Raw genomic sequence first — 17500 nt, forward strand, 5'->3', positions numbered from 1 at the left:
AGCCAGTGGAGCGAGGCCAAGATTGGGGTGATGTGGTCGCGTTTCCGCTTGCCAGTAAGGAGACGAGCTGCTGCATTCTGCACAAGCTGCAGGCGACGCATCAGTGACTGGTCAATACCAACATACAAAGAATTACAATAATCAAGGCGAGTGTTGATGAAAGCATGTATTACTCTCTCTAAGTCTTTGGGGGAGAGATAGCCCTTTACCTTGGCAAGAAGCCTTAGTTGGAAGAAGCTGGTTCTTATGACAGAGCTAGCTTGTCAAATTTAAAATAAATGTCAAAGGTCACCCCGAGATTTTTGACTGAGGAATGGATATTTGGGGAGAAGTGGCCCAACAAACCAGTGGTACAGTGTGAGGGGTCATGACCAAACATAATGACCTCAGTCTTACTTTCATTAAGATTTAAAAAGCTCATGTCCATCCAGGATTTGACATCTCGTAGACAGTCCAGCAGTGGTCGTACGGAGTCCTTGCCCTTTGATTTCAGGAAGCTAGATCTTCACATCATCTACAAAGCAGTGGAAGGAGATGTGATGTTTCTTAAAAACTGACCCCAGCGGCAGCATGTAAATCAAAAAAAGGATAGGGCCCAAAATGGATCCTTGAGGGACCCCGGAGGTGAGAGGAGCTGTGGATGAGGAGAACTCTCCTGGGTGGACAGAGAAGCTCCGATCTGTCAGCTAGGACTGGAACCATTAAAGGGCGGTGCCTGAGATGCCAACACAGTGTTCTAGACGTGATAATAAAATCCTGTGGTCCACAGAATCTAAAGCAGCAGTTAGATCAAGCAGCACCAGAACAGCAGAGGTACCTTTCAAAAGGGCTGTTTCAGTGCTGTGGCGTTGTCTAAAACCAGACTGGAACATTTCATAAATACCATGGGCAACAAGAAATCATTGCAGCTGAAACCCCTCTCTCCAAAACTTTAGACAGAAAAGGCAACTGTGAGATAGGCCTAAAATTAGACAGAACAGAAGGATCTAAGTTTTTCTTTCTGATAAGGGGCTGCACTATGGCGTGTTTAAGAGCAGCTGGAACCCTGAGCTAAGGCAGGTATTTATCAGAACAAGAACAGTGGACCCCACGGTACCAAAAACATCTTTAAAAAGACGAGAAGGAATGCTATCAGAGGGACAGTTTGAAGGCCGTACATTCTTAACCACATTAGATAGTGAGGAGAGGGATACTGGCTCAACCTGATCTAGGACAGCAGATAGTGAGGAGAGGGATACTGGTGAGGAGAGGGATACTGACTCAACCTGATCCAGGACAGCAGAGAGTGAGGAGAGGGATACTGGTGAGGAGAGGGATACTGGCTCAAACTGATCCAGGACAGCAGATAGTGAGGAGAGGGATACTGGTGAGGAGAGGGATACTGGCTCAACCTGATCCAGGACATGGAGGGTTCAGGCCCAGGGGCCACATGCATGGGAGCAGCTGGTCTTAGAGCAGAACATTTTTTCAATAAAAAATGTAAGAGAGCTCTCACAGAGAGAGAGAGTGGGCGATGGCACCACGGGAGAGTTATCACTTGGGTTCACAAGGGAGTTAAAAAATATTGAATATTACCTGAGGCTTGTGACTATTATTGGAGACAAGATTGTATATATACTCCATTTTGGCAGCTTTAACGGCTCTCTGGTAGACTGAAAAACATTCATGCAGAATTTCGAGAGAGAGATAGAGCTTATCCTTTTTCCACTTCCTCTCAGCACGGCGACAGAGCGTCTCAGAGTGAGTGTGGAGTCATTTAACCATGGCTCAGAACGTGCTTTAGTGCGTTTAGATCTAAAAGGGGCAACAGTCCAAGATATTTGTACACAATTAAAAATAATTACAAGCTCCTCAGAACTGATAGGGCGATTACCATCCAGAGAGCACGACAGTTCATTAAACATGAAAACTGCGATGCAGTCTGAGGGTTTATAGCGTGCAGGCAGCGTGTGGAAACAGGTTTTTACCCTCGAACAGGGGATAGGGGCAGGGAATAGAACAGGCAGATGGTCGGAAATGCATGCTGTTTCACAGATTTTATTCACACACACACGGATAAACCATGTGATAAGACAAGGTCTAAGGTGTGCCCTTTCTCATGAGTCGGCCCGGTCACAAACTGAATGAGATTAAAAGAGGCAATAAGATTAACGAAATCATTGACCAGGGGTTTAGATTCACAGCACACATGGACATTGAAATCACCAGAGATTAAAAGGTCGTCAGCCAGAAAATCGGCAAAATCCTGAATAAAGTCCTTATTCGTTTTCGGAGGACGATATACAACCGCAAAAATGACGTGAGAGGACAGGTTCAGTTCAAACAGTTGCAGAGCTGGGATAAGTGTCAAATGGAGTCTGACAACACTGTGAGGTAGATTTGAACACAGAGGCTCTACCCCCACCTCTCCCAGTGGTCCAGGGCTCTACCCCCACCTCTCCCAGTGGTCCAGGGCTCTACCCCCACCTCTCCCAGTGGTCCAGGGCTCTACCCCCACCTCTCCCAGTGGTCCAGGGCTCTACCCCCACCTCTCCCAGTGGTCCAGGGCTCTACCCCCGCCTCTCCCAGTGGTCCGAAGGCTCTACCCCCACCTCTCCCAGTGGTACCAGGGCTCTACCCCCACCTCTCCCAGTGGTCCGAAGGCTCTACCCCACCTCTCCCAGTGGTCCGAGGGGAGCTGAAGAACCAACAGTCAGGAGAAAGGAGTTTGGAAAACGGTGCCCACTCACCAGCCCAAAATATCCAGTTCACGAAAGGTGAAAAAGTCATTAAGCAAGAACGTTTTGTTTGCCAGTGACCTAGCGTTTAGCAACGCCATGCGCAGATGTAGTTCCTCACTAGCCGACGGCACGGCGCGTCTCAGCGGCCGAAGGAAAGCACGTCTCTGCGGGCCGGCGGCAGGCAGCGTCGCTGCCAGAGCTGCGTCACCAGGCCCGGGAGGTCAGGTGAGGTGGCGCGTCAGTCGCAGGCGGATCAGGCGCTGTCCTCGGGCCGGGAGGAGAGGGAGTGGGGACCATCAGCGGTGCGGAACACAGGCAGGGCGGTGACAGCTGGCCGGTAACAGGACGAGCCGACCCCGTCACCTGCGGCAGCGGCTCGGGGTTGATGGGACGGATCCATCAGCCCCTGGAGCACAATGAGTGTTGGACTGGGAAGTAGCGTCCCTCACAGAGGAGGCCACAATCAGTCACGCACGAGGAAGCCTGCAGGTCAGCCTTGACCCTCACAAGCACGCCACCCCGCTTTCCCCGTCTTCTGAAGCGTTTTTTCCGGGGAAAAGCGTAGGGGACGCGCCACATGTGAGCGGGAATGTCCGAAAGCACTGGAGGGAAACGTGCAGGTTCACCCAAACAGTACTTTGATTGCAACGTCTCCCCAGCAGCTCTGATGTTTAGGAGAGCTTGGCGATCATAAACTGGGAGAGTAGAGACAGTCCGACAGCAACAAACACAGAGAAATAGAGCAACAGCAAACATATGCTGAGCAGACGAGGTGGATGGCTTGCCAACACAGGCGCCATCTTGCACAATGCACGATCCAAGCTGTTTTTGGCCAGACTCAGTAACACTTTTCTCAGTGATGGAGCGGTAAACTGGTTATCTTGCTAATAGAACACAGTGTGTCTATACTGAGAACCACAAGTCTAGCTTGCTTGAGATTACTAGAGGTGTGTCCCACGTAGGGCTGGGAAGATTCGTCAACGTGAAATTTATGCGTCGATGAAGTCGGTTCTAATGTGACAAGTTCAAAAGTACACGATGCTAACTGATGCTACACAATGCTCACTCGTTTTTGTATAGTTTGCATCGCAGCGTCCTTTTGGGCTCGTCTTGGGTGAAGTACTCCCACACATTCTAAAGTCTAGGTCGTGCCTTTTTCTCCACTTCACCCTCATGTTGTCTGTTCTCAAGTGCTTTTTTCACTGGCGCTAACACATTAGCTACCTAGTGCTACAGTACCTGTAAATACACAGTAAATACTGGAGGCAGTATCGCTTCAATTCTGCCGCAACTGTTAATTTAAGACCGAGAAGAAGAAAGTATCAACAAGGAGCAACGTGGTTGTCAACCAGAGCAAGAACCAGGTGCGGAATAGGTAGCTAACGTTAATGATGAGCGCTGGTGGTGACAAAACGACTAACGTTTTTAAAAAGGTGCGACCTAAGGTATGAAAAGTGTGGGAGTACTTCAATGAAAATAAGAGATGGTGTGATGCAAACTATGTAAAAACCAGTTGGATATCGGCACCACCACAATGCAAGCACTTGAACAGGAAACATACGGGGACTATTTCTTCGGAGGACGGTGAGTTTAGTTATATGCCTCTTTATCTTTCAAACATTACTACCTTAGTTTAGTAATGTCATGTACTACAGGCTGCAGGTAGTAGGCTACGTTGTTATATGTCTCAGTAGCTCTGCAGAGAGTAACGTTACAGCAGCATAGACGGGTAGCTAACGAGCTAATGTATCGTAACGTAACTCATACATACATAGGACTTTTAGTTGTGTATTATTATGGTCTGGTCTGGTGTATTATTCATTTTATTTAGCCAGATATCATACAGACTAGTTACACTCCTTGAAAGTCAACTGGTTTGAATGCCGGGAGACAGCCATGTACTGTAGGCTACGTTAGTGAAGTGTAGCCTCCTAGTGCTTAGTCCTTAGTGCCTCCTAGAGAACGCTAGGAAGGGGCTACGTAACACCCACTCTGAGGCGACAACGTCACAAAAACTGTAAAGGTATACAACCAGACAACGTTTGGTGATAACAATTTAGCTTACTTTGTAGCTCAAAGTGTCCTCAAAGTAACAATTCCGGTTTTCAAATCTAGCGGCGTTGTGTCGGTTTTATACTGGGTTTCTAATTTTGACGATAGCGCTGCGACTTGGAATCCTGGAGTTGGGCTGCGTTAACTCCCATTCCACCAACTCCTATGTACGGTAACGTTGGTACAGTTATATGGAATTATCATACAATGACGAGGCATCGCTATGCAATATTTACAGGGCGACACTTCACAGAATTCATAGTGATGATTTGTGGTTGTTTTTATATAACTAAATATGTAGGCTACATAAGCTGAAAATATGTATGTAGACTATGATAAGTAATTGTAGGAGAGTGCAGTGCAGCACAGTGAATTATAGAAGGAATACTCTAGCATACCTTAGATATTTAATACATTTTTCTGTTTTTATCTTTCCCTATTTTTAGTCCAAGTAAACAAAAGGAGATTGTAGCACAGGTTATCTCAGTGCACAATAAATGATTAGGCTTCAATAAATATCATGATAAATATCATGACTGAAAATAGTAAAAAAAGGATACTTTATATTGCATTTAATGGTTAAAAGTTAAAACATAATTAGTGGATGGTGTAGATTGTAGATAAGATAACCAATTAAGTGAATTATTGAAGGAATACTCTAGCTAGAGGCCAGAAGAGGAGCAGTGCCCACAGAAAGCACAGATTCAAGGCATGACCGGAACAAATGACTAATCGTGACTAATCGAAAAAATAATCATTAGATTAGTCGATTACCAAAATAATCGTTTATCCCAGCCCTAGTCCCAGGGTTGGGTTTTAGCACCAGGGTTGTTCAGTATCTTTATAAATGACCTGGGAAAGGTGCATCTGTATGCCAAGCTGCATCTGGAGCTGCATCTGTATTCAGATGGGACAGTAGTTTATGCAACTGCTGCCTCTCTGGTTCAAGCTTTTGAAGAGCTCCAGACTGCCTCTCAGTCACTGCAGTCCTCATTTTATGATTAAAATGAGTCTTGAATGCTCAAAGGACCAAGTTCATGACATTCACCAGAGCTCGCTCTCAGACAGAGGTTAGTGTTCTGACAGCTATGGGCACCCCATTGAGAAAGTCTCCTCTTAGAAATACATTGGTATTTGGTTGGATGACAAGCTGTCTTAGACTGTTCATATTAATTATCAAGAAGCTTAAACCAATACTGGGTTTTTATTTCCGAAATAAGGCTTGCTTCCCAAAGGAAGCTAGAAAGAAATGAGTTCAAGCCACTTGTTTGATCAGTGATTGACTGTGGAGATATTTTGTACATGCCTCTACTGTGCTAAAGAAGCTGGACTCTGTTCATCATGCCTCTCTCTCTATGTGTTATCACAAACGTGAAATCACTCACTCACCATTCTACCTTGTATCAGTCGGTGGGCTGGTCCTGTCTTTTTAAGCACAGACAGCTTCATTTACTTGTATTTGTGTACAAAGGCCTCATCAGGAAACTCCCCCTCTACCTCAGTAGCCTGCTGTCTTTTACTGATGGCGAATATCAGATATGATCCACTAGGTGGTTGCATGAACAATTATAGGCCCATATCAAACCTCCCATTTCTAAGCAAAATAATTGAAAAGGTTGTTTTCCAACAACTGAATAACTTCCTGGTACTAAGTAATGGCTTTGATGTCTTCCAGTCAGGATTTCGACCACATCACAGCACCGAGACTGCTCTAATTAAGGTATTTAATGACATCCATTTAAACACAGATAATGGCAAAATCTCAGTCTTAGTATTACTGGATCTCAGCGCTGCGTTCGACACGGTAGACCACAACATACTACTAGGCCGACTGGAAATTTGGCTAGGAATTTCTGGTACAGTGTTAGATTGGTTTGAATCCTACTTAAAGGACAGGGACTATTTTGTGTCTATAGGCAATTACAAATCTGAGCTGACAAAAATGACCTGTGGAGTTCCCCAAGGCTCCATCCTGGGGCCTCTTCTGTTCAACATTTACATGCTCCCACTAACTCAAATTATGGAAAGCAACAAAATATGTTACCATAGCTATGCAGATGACACACAAATTTATATCACTATATCACCAGGAGACTATAATCCCATACAAGCGCTGAGTAAGTGCATTCAACAAATCAATGACTGGATGTGCCAGAACTTTCTCCAACTAAACAAAAATAAAACTGAAGTAATTGTCTTTGGAGCCAAAGAAGAACGATTAAAAGTCAGCGCTCAGCTCCAATCAGCAATGCTAAAAACCACAAACAAAGCCAGAAATCTTGGTGTAGTCATGGACTCAGACCTGAATTGCAACAGCCACATTAAGTCAATTACAAAGTCAGCCTACTATCACCTGAAGAATATATCAAGGATCAAAGGATTTATGTCCCAGAAGGATTTGGAAAAACTTGTCCATGCGTTTATCTTCAGTAGACTCGACTACTGTAACGGCGTGTATACAGGTCTCTCTAAAAAATCAATCAGACAGCTGCAGCTGATTCAGAACGCTGCTGCTCGAGTCCTCACTAAGACTAAGAAAGTAGAGCATATCACACCAGTACTAAGGTCTTTACACTGGCTTCCTGTCTGTCAAAGAATTGACTTTAAAATACTGCTGTTGGTTTATAAAGCACTGAATGGTTTAGGGCCAAAATATATCTCTGATCTGCTCATATGCTATGAACCATCCAGACCCCTCAGGTCGTCTGGCACAGGTCTGCTTTCTGTCCCCAGAGTTAAAACAAAACATGGAGAAGCAGCATTCAGTTTTTATGCTCCACATATCTGGAACAAACTTCCAGAAAACTGCAGGTCTGCTGCAACTCTTGGTTCTTTTAAAACAAGCCTGAAGACTTTTCTGTTTGCCACTGCTTTCTAAGAGGAGTTATGTTTATCAGTATACTGCACGTTAACTTTTATTCCTGTATTCTATTTGTCCTGCTTTTTGTTTTAAATGTCTATAATGACTTGCTTTTTGTTTTAATGCTTTTAATTTGTCCTGCCTTTTGTTTTAAATGTCTATAATGTCTTGCTTTTTGTTTTAATGCTTTTAATGTCTCATGTAAAGCACCTTGAATTGCCCTGTGGCTGAAATGTGCTATATAAATAAACTTGCCTTGCATCTTAAAGCACCCAGAGCCCTTATGGATCTCAGCAGGTCTGCTTTTCCTCCTGGGCTCCAGAGGCATGGAGCAGGCTACTAGTTCTCTTGGCCCTGATATTCTACTGCCCCTTGGGGAGTTTAAAAGTCTTGGCTCTGCTAAGGAGAGTGTAAATGTTTCCTATAGCTGGTTCTGCTGTGGCTGATGCCTTTTGTTTATTTCTGTCAGACTGGGTCTGCTGTATTGAAGTGTTTATCATGTTTATGGAACTGTATGTTGTATTACTGTTTTTATGACAGACTGCTGCTTTCTTGGCCAGGTCACACATGAAAAAGAGACCCAGTGTCTCAATGAGCTTTCACCTGGTTAAATAAAGGCTATAGATAAATCAAATAATGGATGGATGATGGATGGATGAGATGGATGGATGAGATAGATGGATGGATGAATGGATCTCTTACCCTCTGATCATGGCGAAGGACTCGTCACTGGAGAAGTAGGCCGCCCCAGGAAGAACAGTAACCGTCTCCTTACCTGCACACACACACACACGCACACACACACAAGTTTTGTCAAACATATGAGTAATACTTAACAATTAATCTCAAAGTGTATAACAATAATGTGCAGGTTTTCTGTTCTTATTCAGAAGGTTACCAGCGTTGATGAGGTCAGCATCCACCTCCTCCTCTGTGGGGTATGGACCCTACGAGACAAACACACACATCATCATCCGCACGCACACACGCACACGCACACACGCACACACGCACACACACACACACACACACACACACACACACACACACACACACACATCATCATCCGCACGCACACACACACACACACACACTTGCTCAATCATCAAGTCACTCAAGCTGACCATGCTCTCACGAGTCAGCGGTCAGACACAATCAGGTTTCTGATTAGATGAAGCATTGATTTTCTCTCCCTTCAACAAAGGAGCAATCCTCACATCTGGAGAGGAGAGGAGGAGAAGAACATTGAAGAGGCATGGGTAGAGAGAGAGCAGAGGAGGAGAGAAGGAGAAGAACGTTGAAGAGGCATGGGTAGAGAGAGAGCAGAGGAGGAGAGAAGGAGAAGAACGTTGAAGAGGCATGGGTAGAGAGAGAGCAGAGGAGGAGAGGAGGAGAAGAACGTTGAAGAGGCATGGGTAAAGAGAGAGCAGAGGAGGAGAGAAGGAGAAGAAAGTTGAAGAGGCATGGGTAGAGAGAGAGAGCAGAGGAGGAGAGAAGGAGAAGAAAGTTGAAGAGGCATGGGTAGAGAGAGAGCAGAGGAGGAGAGAAGGAGAAGAACGTTGAAGAGGCATGGGTAGAGAGAGAGCAGAGGAGGAGAGAAGGAGAAGAAAGTTGAAGAGGCATGGGTAGAGAGAGAGAGCAGAGGAGGAGAGAAGGAGAAGAAAGTTGAAGAGGCATGGGTAGAGAGAGAGAGCAGAGGAGATGGAGACAGAGAAGAGAGGACAACACTCAATCACGACAAACACGTAGCGCTGCCTAGAGTATGTCTATGGAGGACCAAACCTGTCAAAATAAATACATAAATAAATAAATGACTCAACAAATGACCAATAAATAAATGAATGAATAAATATGCACAAAAATAAATAAATGAATGAATAAATGCATGCAGTAATGTGTAAATAAATACATTAAATTTGATATAAATGTACAAAAGTACATATAAATAAATACATAAATAAATAAATAAATGAATATGGAAATAAATGCAAGAAATAATGAATCAAACAATACATATATAATTTTATACATTTATATCAAACTTAATGTATTTATTTACATATTAATGCATTCATTTATTCATTTATTTTTGTGCATATTTATTCATTCATTTATTTATTGGTCATTTGTTGAGTCATTTATTTATTTATGTGTTTATTTTTAATTTTGACAGTTTTGGTCCTCCATATATGTCCTCCTGTCAACAAGGACCCAACAGACAGCGCTAGAAGAGCAGCAGCCTTTGTTGACTCACACAACAGAGCTCAGTGGAGACTAATACAGGTTTGGGAGGGACTGTCAGTACCCAAAGGTTGGGAGGGACTGTCAGTACCCAATCGGTTCCAGCTGCCCGATCGGTTCCAATAGAATCTGCGCATGCACGCCTGATCCGTCATGTATGGCAACTCCACTTGGACAAACTTGATACACGATCCGTTCCACGTTCCGCAAATAATTACGATATGATGAAAATTTAGTTCAAGAGCTAGCTAGCTAACGTTAGCTACATATTTAGACAAGTTCATAGCAGCAAGCTAGTAGCTAGACAGCTAAGCAGATTAGCTAAGGCTAGCGACAAGTTTATAGGAGCTAGCTAGCTGAGCAGAGTAGCTAAAGCTAATAACTTGGTATGAGTTATATGCATAAATCAATCACCCAAAATGTTTTATTGATCAAGCAAAACAGTCTGGGTAGTGCAACGCGCAATCCCACTGTCACAACGTCGTCTACCCTACAGCTAGATGGTGTTGTTGCATCATTTTTAACCATAACCACAAAGCACTCTATTACACATGAGAGCTGACATTCCACTATTAGGCTGCACATCAAATGATCTAGCTAACGTTAGCTAGCTGAAGAGCTGTTCGCCACATCGGATTCCCTCTCTACTAGTCCCTCACTACTAGTCCCTCACTACTAGTCCCTCTCTACTAGTCCCTCACTACTAGTCCCTCACTACTAGTCCCTCACTACGAGTCCCTCACTACGAGTCCCTCACTACTAGTCCCTCACTACGAGTCCCTCTCTACTAGTCCCTCACTACTAGTCCTTAACTACTAGTCCCTCACTACGAGTCCCTCACTACGAGTCCCTCACTACTAGTCCTTCACTACTAGTCCCTCTCTACTAGTCCCTCTCTACTAGTCCCTCTCTACTAGTCCCTCTCTACTAGTCCCTCCCTTCTAGTCCCTCACTACTAGTCCCTCACTACTAGTCCCTCTCTACTAGTCCCTCCCTTCTAGTCCCTCTCTACTAGTCCCTCACTACTAGTCCCTCACTACTAGTCCCTCACTACTAGTCCTTCACTACTAGTCCCTCACTACTAGTCCCTCACTACTAGTCCCTCACTACTAGTCCTTCACTACTAGTCCCTCACTACTAGTCCTTCACTACGAGTCCCTCACTACTAGTCCCTCACTACTAGTCCCTCTCTACTAGTCCTTAACTACTAGTCCCTCTCTACTAGTCCATCTCTACTAGTCCCTCACTACTAGTCCCTCACTACTAGTCCCTCTCTACTAGCCGCTCACTACGAGTCCCTCACTACTAGTCCCTCACTACTAGTCCCTCACTACTAGTCCCTCTCTACTAGTCCTTAACTACTAGTCCCTCTCTACTAGTCCATCTCTACTAGTCCCTCACTACTAGTCCCTCACTACTAGTCCCTCTCTACTAGCCGCTCACTACGAGTCCCTCACTACTAGTCCCTCACTACTAGTCCCTCTCTACTAGTCCCTCTCTACTAGTCCCTCTCTACTAGTCCCTCACTACTAGTCCTCATCTACTAGTCCCTCACTACTAGTCCTTCACTACTAGTCCCTCACTACTAGTCCCTCACTACTAGTCCCTCACTACTAGTCCCTCTCTACTAGTCCCTCTCTACTAGTCCCTCACTACTAGTCCCTCTCTACTAGTCCTTAACTACTAGTCCCTCACTACTAGTCCTTCTCTACTTGTCCCTCTCTACTAGTCCTTAACTGCTAGTCCCTCACTACTAGTCCCTCTCTACTTGTCCCTCTCTACTAGTCCTTAACTGCTAGTCCCTCACTACTAGTCCCTCACTACTAGTCCTTCACTACTAGTCCCTCTCTACTAGTCCCTCACTACTAGTCCATCTCTACTAGTCCTTCACTACTAGTCCTTCACTACTAGTCCCTCACTACTAGTCCCTCTCTACTAGTCCCTCTCTACTAGTCCCTCACTACTAGTCCCTCACTACTAGTCCCTCTCTACTAGTCCCTCACTACTAGTCCCTCACTACTAGTCCCTCACTACTAGTCCCTCTCTACTAGTCCTTCACTACTAGTCCATCTCTACTAGTCCCTCACTACTAGTCCCTCTCTACTAGTCCCTCACTACTAGTCCATCTCTACTAGTCCCTCACTACTAGTCCCTCTCTACTAGTCCCTCACTACTAGTCCCTCTCTACTAGTCCCTCACTACTAGTCCCTCACTACTAGTCCCTCTACTAGTCCCTCACTACTAGTCCCTCTCTACTAGTCCCTCACTACTAGTCCCTCACTACTAGTCCCTCTCTACTAGTCCCTCACTACTAGTCCTTCACTACTAGTCCCTCACTACTAGTCCTTCACTACTAGTCCTTCACTACTAGTCCCTCACTACTAGTCCTTCACTACTAGTCCTTCACTACTAGTCCTTCACTACTAGTCCTTCACTACTAGTCCCTCTCTACTAGTCCATCTCTACTAGTCCCTCACTACTAGTCCTTCACTACTAGTCCCTCACTACTAGTCCTTAACTACTAGTCCCTCACTACTAGTCCTTCACTACTAGTCCCTCACTACTAGTCCTTCACTACTAGTCCATCTCTACTAGTCCATCTCTACTAGTCCTTAACTGCTAGTCCCTCACTACTAGTCCCTCACTACTAGTACTTCACTACTAGTCCTTCACTACTAGTCCCTCACTACTAGTCCCTCACTACTAGTCCCTCTCTACTAGTCCCTCTCTACTAGTCCCTCACTACTAGTCCCTCACTACTAGTCCTTCACTACTAGTCCCTCACTACTAGTCCCTCTCTACTAGTCCCTCTCTACTAGTCCCTCTCTACTAGTCCCTCACTACTAGTCCATCTCTACTAGTCCCTCACTACTAGTCCCTCACTACTAGTCCTCATCTACTAGTCCATCTCTACTAGTCCCTCTCTACTAGTCCCTCACTACTAGTCCATCTCTACTAGTCCCTCACTACTAGTCCCTCTCTACTAGTCCTTCACTACTAGTCCTTCACTACTAGTCCCTCTCTACTAGTCCCTCTCTACTAGTCCCTCACTACTAGTCCCTCACTACTAGTCCCTCACTACTAGTCCCTCTCTACTAGTCCCTCACTACTAGTCCCTCACTACTAGTCCCTCACTACTAGTCCCTCTCTACTAGTCCCTCACTACTAGTCCCTCACTACTAGTCCCTCTCTACTAGTCCCTCACTACTAGTCCCTCACTACTAGTCCCTCACTACTAGTCCTTCACTACTAGTCCCTCACTACGAGTCCCTCACTACTAGTCCCTCACTACTAGTCCCTCACTACTAGTCCCTCTCTACTAGTCCCTCACTACTAGTCCCTCACTACTAGTCCCTCTCTACTAGTCCCTCACTACTAGTCCCTCACTACTAGTCCTTCACTACTAGTCCCTCACTACGAGTCCCTCACTACTAGTCCCTCTCTACTAGTCCCTCACTACGAGTCCCTCACTACTAGTCCCTCTCTACTAGTCCTTCACTACTAGTCCCTCTCTACTAGTCCCTCTCTACTAGTCCTTCACTACTAGTCCCTCTCTACTAGTCCTTCACTACTAGTCCATCTCTACTAGTCCCTCACTACTAGTCCCTCTCTACTAGTCCCTCACTACTAGTCCCTCTCTACTAGTCCCTCACTACTAGTCCCTCTCTACTAGTCCCTCACTACTAGTCCCTCACTACTAGTCCCTCACTACTAGTCCCTCACTACTAGTCCTTCACTACTAGTCCCTCACTACTAGTCCCTCACTACTAGTCCCTCACTACTAGTCCCTCTCTACTAGTCCCTCACTACTAGTCCCTCACTACTAGTCCCTCTCTACTAGTCCCTCACTACTAGTCCCTCACTACTAGTCCCTCTCTACTAGTCCCTCACTACTAGTCCCTCTCTACTAGTCCCTCACTACTAGTCCTTCACTACTAGTCCCTCTCTACTAGTCCCTCACTACTAGTCCCTCTCTACTAGTCCCTCACTACTAGTCCTTCACTACTAGTCCTTCACTACTAGTCCCTCTCTACTAGTCCCTCTCTACTAGTCCCTCACTACTAGTCCCTCTCTACTAGTCCCTCACTACTAGTCCTTCACTACTAGTCCCTCTCTACTAGTCCTTCACTACTAGTCCTTCACTACTAGTCCCTCTCTACTAGTCCCTCACTACTAGTCCCTCTCTACTAGTCCCTCACTACTAGTCCTTCACTACTAGTCCCTCTCTACTAGTCCTTCACTACTAGTCCTTCACTACTAGTCCCTCTCTACTAGTCCCTCATCTACTAGTCCCTCACTACGAGTCCCTCACTACTAGTCCCTCTCTACTAGTCCTTCACTACTAGTCCCTCTCTACTAGTCCCTCTCTACTAGTCCCTCACTACTAGTCCTTCACTACTAGTCCCTCTCTACTAGTCCTTCACTACTAGTCCTTCACTACTAGTCCCTCTCTACTAGTCCCTCACTACTAGTCCCTCTCTACTAGTCCCTCACTACTAGTCCTTCACTACTAGTCCCTCTCTACTAGTCCTTCACTACTAGTCCTTCACTACTAGTCCCTCTCTACTAGTCCCTCATCTACTAGTCCCTCACTACGAGTCCCTCACTACTAGTCCCTCTCTACTAGTCCTTCACTACTAGTCCCTCACTACTAGTCCTTCACTACAAGCCTCATCTACTAGCCCCTCACTACTAGTCCCTCACTACTAGTCCCTCACTACTAGTCCCTCACTACTAGTCCTCATCTACTAGTCCATCTCTAAGAGTCCCTCACTACTAGTCCCTCACTACTAGTCCCTCACTACTAGTCCCTCATCTACTAGTCCTTTACTACTAGTCCATCTCTACTAGTCCCTCTCTACTAGTCCCTCACTACTAGTCCTTCACTACTAGTCCCTCACTACTAGTCCATCTCTACTAGTCCTTCACTACTAGTCCTTCACTACTAGTCCTTCACTACTAGTCCTCATCTACTAGCCCTTCACTACTAGTCCCTCACTACTAGTCCTTCACTACAAGCCTCATCTACTAGCCCCTCACTACTAGTCCCTCACTACTAGTCCCTCACTACTAGTCCTCATCTACTAGTCCATCTCTAAGAGTCCCTCACTACTAGTCCCTCACTACTAGTCCTCATCTACTAGTCCTTTACTACTAGTCCATCTCTACTAGTCCATCTCTACTAGCCCCTCACTACTAGTCCCTCACTACTAGTCCTCATCTACTAGTCCTTTACTACTAGTCCATCTCTACTAGTCCATCTCTACTAGTCCTTCTGTCTTGCATGCACTGAAATCATGACAGGAAAAATTATTTCATTCATTTCAGTTTCATTTTCATTTGAAGCATCTCCTTGAAGCTGATCAAACTGCCAAAAATGAGCCAATACAGCAGCAAAAATGTTCTTGAACGCGTACCTGGTTGAAGCTGCTCTCGTCAAGTGGATTGATAATGTCTACTAACGTACTGCCCCCTTCAATGGCAGAAACATGGTCAGAAAGCCTGGAGGGGACACATTTCTAATTTTCCATAAGATAATTAAAGAGAGAGCATTATTGTGTTTCTGCACAGGGAGGAGGCTGTAAAATGCAGTTATAACGAGCAGCAGTGAGCCGGCCCTCGCACCCCACGCATGTCGGGGCGGGGCGCCGTTAAAGGGTGTGCTATTTCGTTGTCCAGTACTGAGAGAAACTTCCTGTCACCAGTAGGTGGCGCTCTATGCGTGACTCAATACCGATGCATAGATGTGTTCAGGACGGTACCTTGATGAAGCGTGAGAAATGTTGTGTAAATCGGACAATGTATGTAGGAGTTATGATGACTTCCTGCTTGACCTGTAGGCGGAGCTATAAGTATGACTCAATACTGACCTACAGATGTGTTCAGGACACGACCTTCATCAACCCTGAGCAATTTGGAGTAAATGGGATAACGTATGCAGGAGTTATGAGGACTTTCTGTTTCACCAGTAGGTGGTGCTGTAGGTATGACGCAATACTGACTTACAGATGTGTTCAGAATGCAACTTTCATGAAGCGTCAGCAATTTGGTGCAAATCGGATACTGTATGTAGGAGTTTTGAGGACTTCCTGTTTCACCAATAGGTGGCATCATAAGTATGACACAAAACTGACACATAGATGTGTTCAGGACAGAACCTTCATGAAGCGTGAGAAATATCGGACAAATCGGATAATGTATGGAGGAGTTATGAGGACTTTTTATGGCGAAATGTCAGAATTTGGCGGGGCGCCACGGCAAGGGTGTTTGGTGAAAACTCTATTTATTTATTTTTTTTACCTTTTGATCACAAAGGTCTTAAGATGAAGCTGACCGAATATGAAGTTGATCGGATGAAATCTGTAGGAGGAGTTCGTTGAAGTACGAGGCATGGAAATGGTAAAAACAAGGACAAAATGGCACATTAAGAGCAAAATGGCTGACTTCCTGTTGGATGTTGGGTATAGGTCCAAGAGACATTTTAGTGTGTCTCGTTGAACTACATATGCCCACCGAATTTCGTTCGCCTACATCAAACTGAAAGGTGGGGCTCGCCATTTTAAATTTTCCAGGGGGCGCTCTTGAGCCGTTTTGCCACGCCCATTTCCGTCACCCATGAAATATCACATTTTTCACCCTGACTGACGTATCCGCAAAGTTTCATCCGTTTTCATCGATGTTTAGGCTGCCAAAAAGGCATTTGTTTGGGGAGAAGAAGAAGGTAGAAGGTAGGAGAAGGAGAATAATAATAATCCTTACAATTTCAATAGGGCCTCCACCGCCAGTGCTCGGGCCCTAATAATCATCTGCTTATAGTGATACGCGTGATAACATGTACAGATGTGATCACTATTAGCGGTTTCCACTGTACTAGTCCCTCACTACTAATGCCTAGGAGAATATTAAAGTATTAAAGAAATTTCGTTAAAAATAAATAAATAAAGCGACATAAATGTAGGGAGTTCAAGTGACATGTCCACTAGCTATTATGAATATTCATAAAGTGGAGAACGGCTACAGGCCAAGTACTAGGACTGCATTTCAATACTGGAGAGCCTTGGTGCATCAAAGCCTGAACCTGTGGAGAAGGATGAAACAAGAAGGTCGTACCAATCCCAGGATGCCGTTCTCGCTCTGCAGGTGGACGGTGATGTCAGGCTGGATGAAGTTGCTGGCCAGCATGGGGATGCCGATCCCCAGGTTAGCTGGAGAGGAGCTTCATCAAGGAACAAACGCCTCCACACCTGGAACATCCTGGGTAGTCTAACACCTGGAACATCCTGACTGGTTCAGAGCCTACCGGGGGAGTCTAACACCTGGAACATCCTGACTGTGGTGCAGGTTAGAGCCTACCGGGGGAGTCTAACACCTGGAACATCCTGACTGGTGCAGTTCAGAGCCTACCGGGGGGGGTCTAACACCTGGAACATCCTGACTGGTGCAGTTCAGAGCCTACCGGGGGGGTCTAACACCTGGAACATCCTGACTGGTGCAGTTCAGAGCCTACCGGGGGAGTCTAACACCTGGAACATCCTGACTGGTGCAGTTCAGAGCCTACCGGGGGAGTCTAACACCTGGAACATCCTGACTGGTGCAGTTCAGAGCCTACCGGGGGAGTCTAACACCT

General features: G+C 45.5%; 1 protein-coding gene across 1 annotated transcript in view; it reads right to left on the bottom strand.

Moving 5' to 3' along the window:
- The window catches only part of LOC311328451 (succinyl-CoA:3-ketoacid coenzyme A transferase 1, mitochondrial-like), a gene marked incomplete at both ends in the record, with an annotated part of 42774 nt that overhangs the window by 4990 nt on the left and 20284 nt on the right, over positions 1 to 17500 (bottom strand). Inside the window, 3 exons of the mRNA XM_084462420.1 lie at positions 8335 to 8407; positions 8531 to 8579; positions 16984 to 17078. Coding sequence (XP_084318546.1) covers positions 8335 to 8407; positions 8531 to 8579; positions 16984 to 17078 — 217 coding nt within the window. The remainder of the gene's footprint in view (positions 1 to 8334; positions 8408 to 8530; positions 8580 to 16983; positions 17079 to 17500) is intronic.

The sequence above is a fragment of the Borostomias antarcticus genome (genome assembly GCF_949987555.1).
Source record: "Borostomias antarcticus genome assembly, contig: scaffold_371, whole genome shotgun sequence".
NCBI lineage: Eukaryota > Metazoa > Chordata > Actinopteri > Stomiiformes > Stomiidae > Borostomias > Borostomias antarcticus.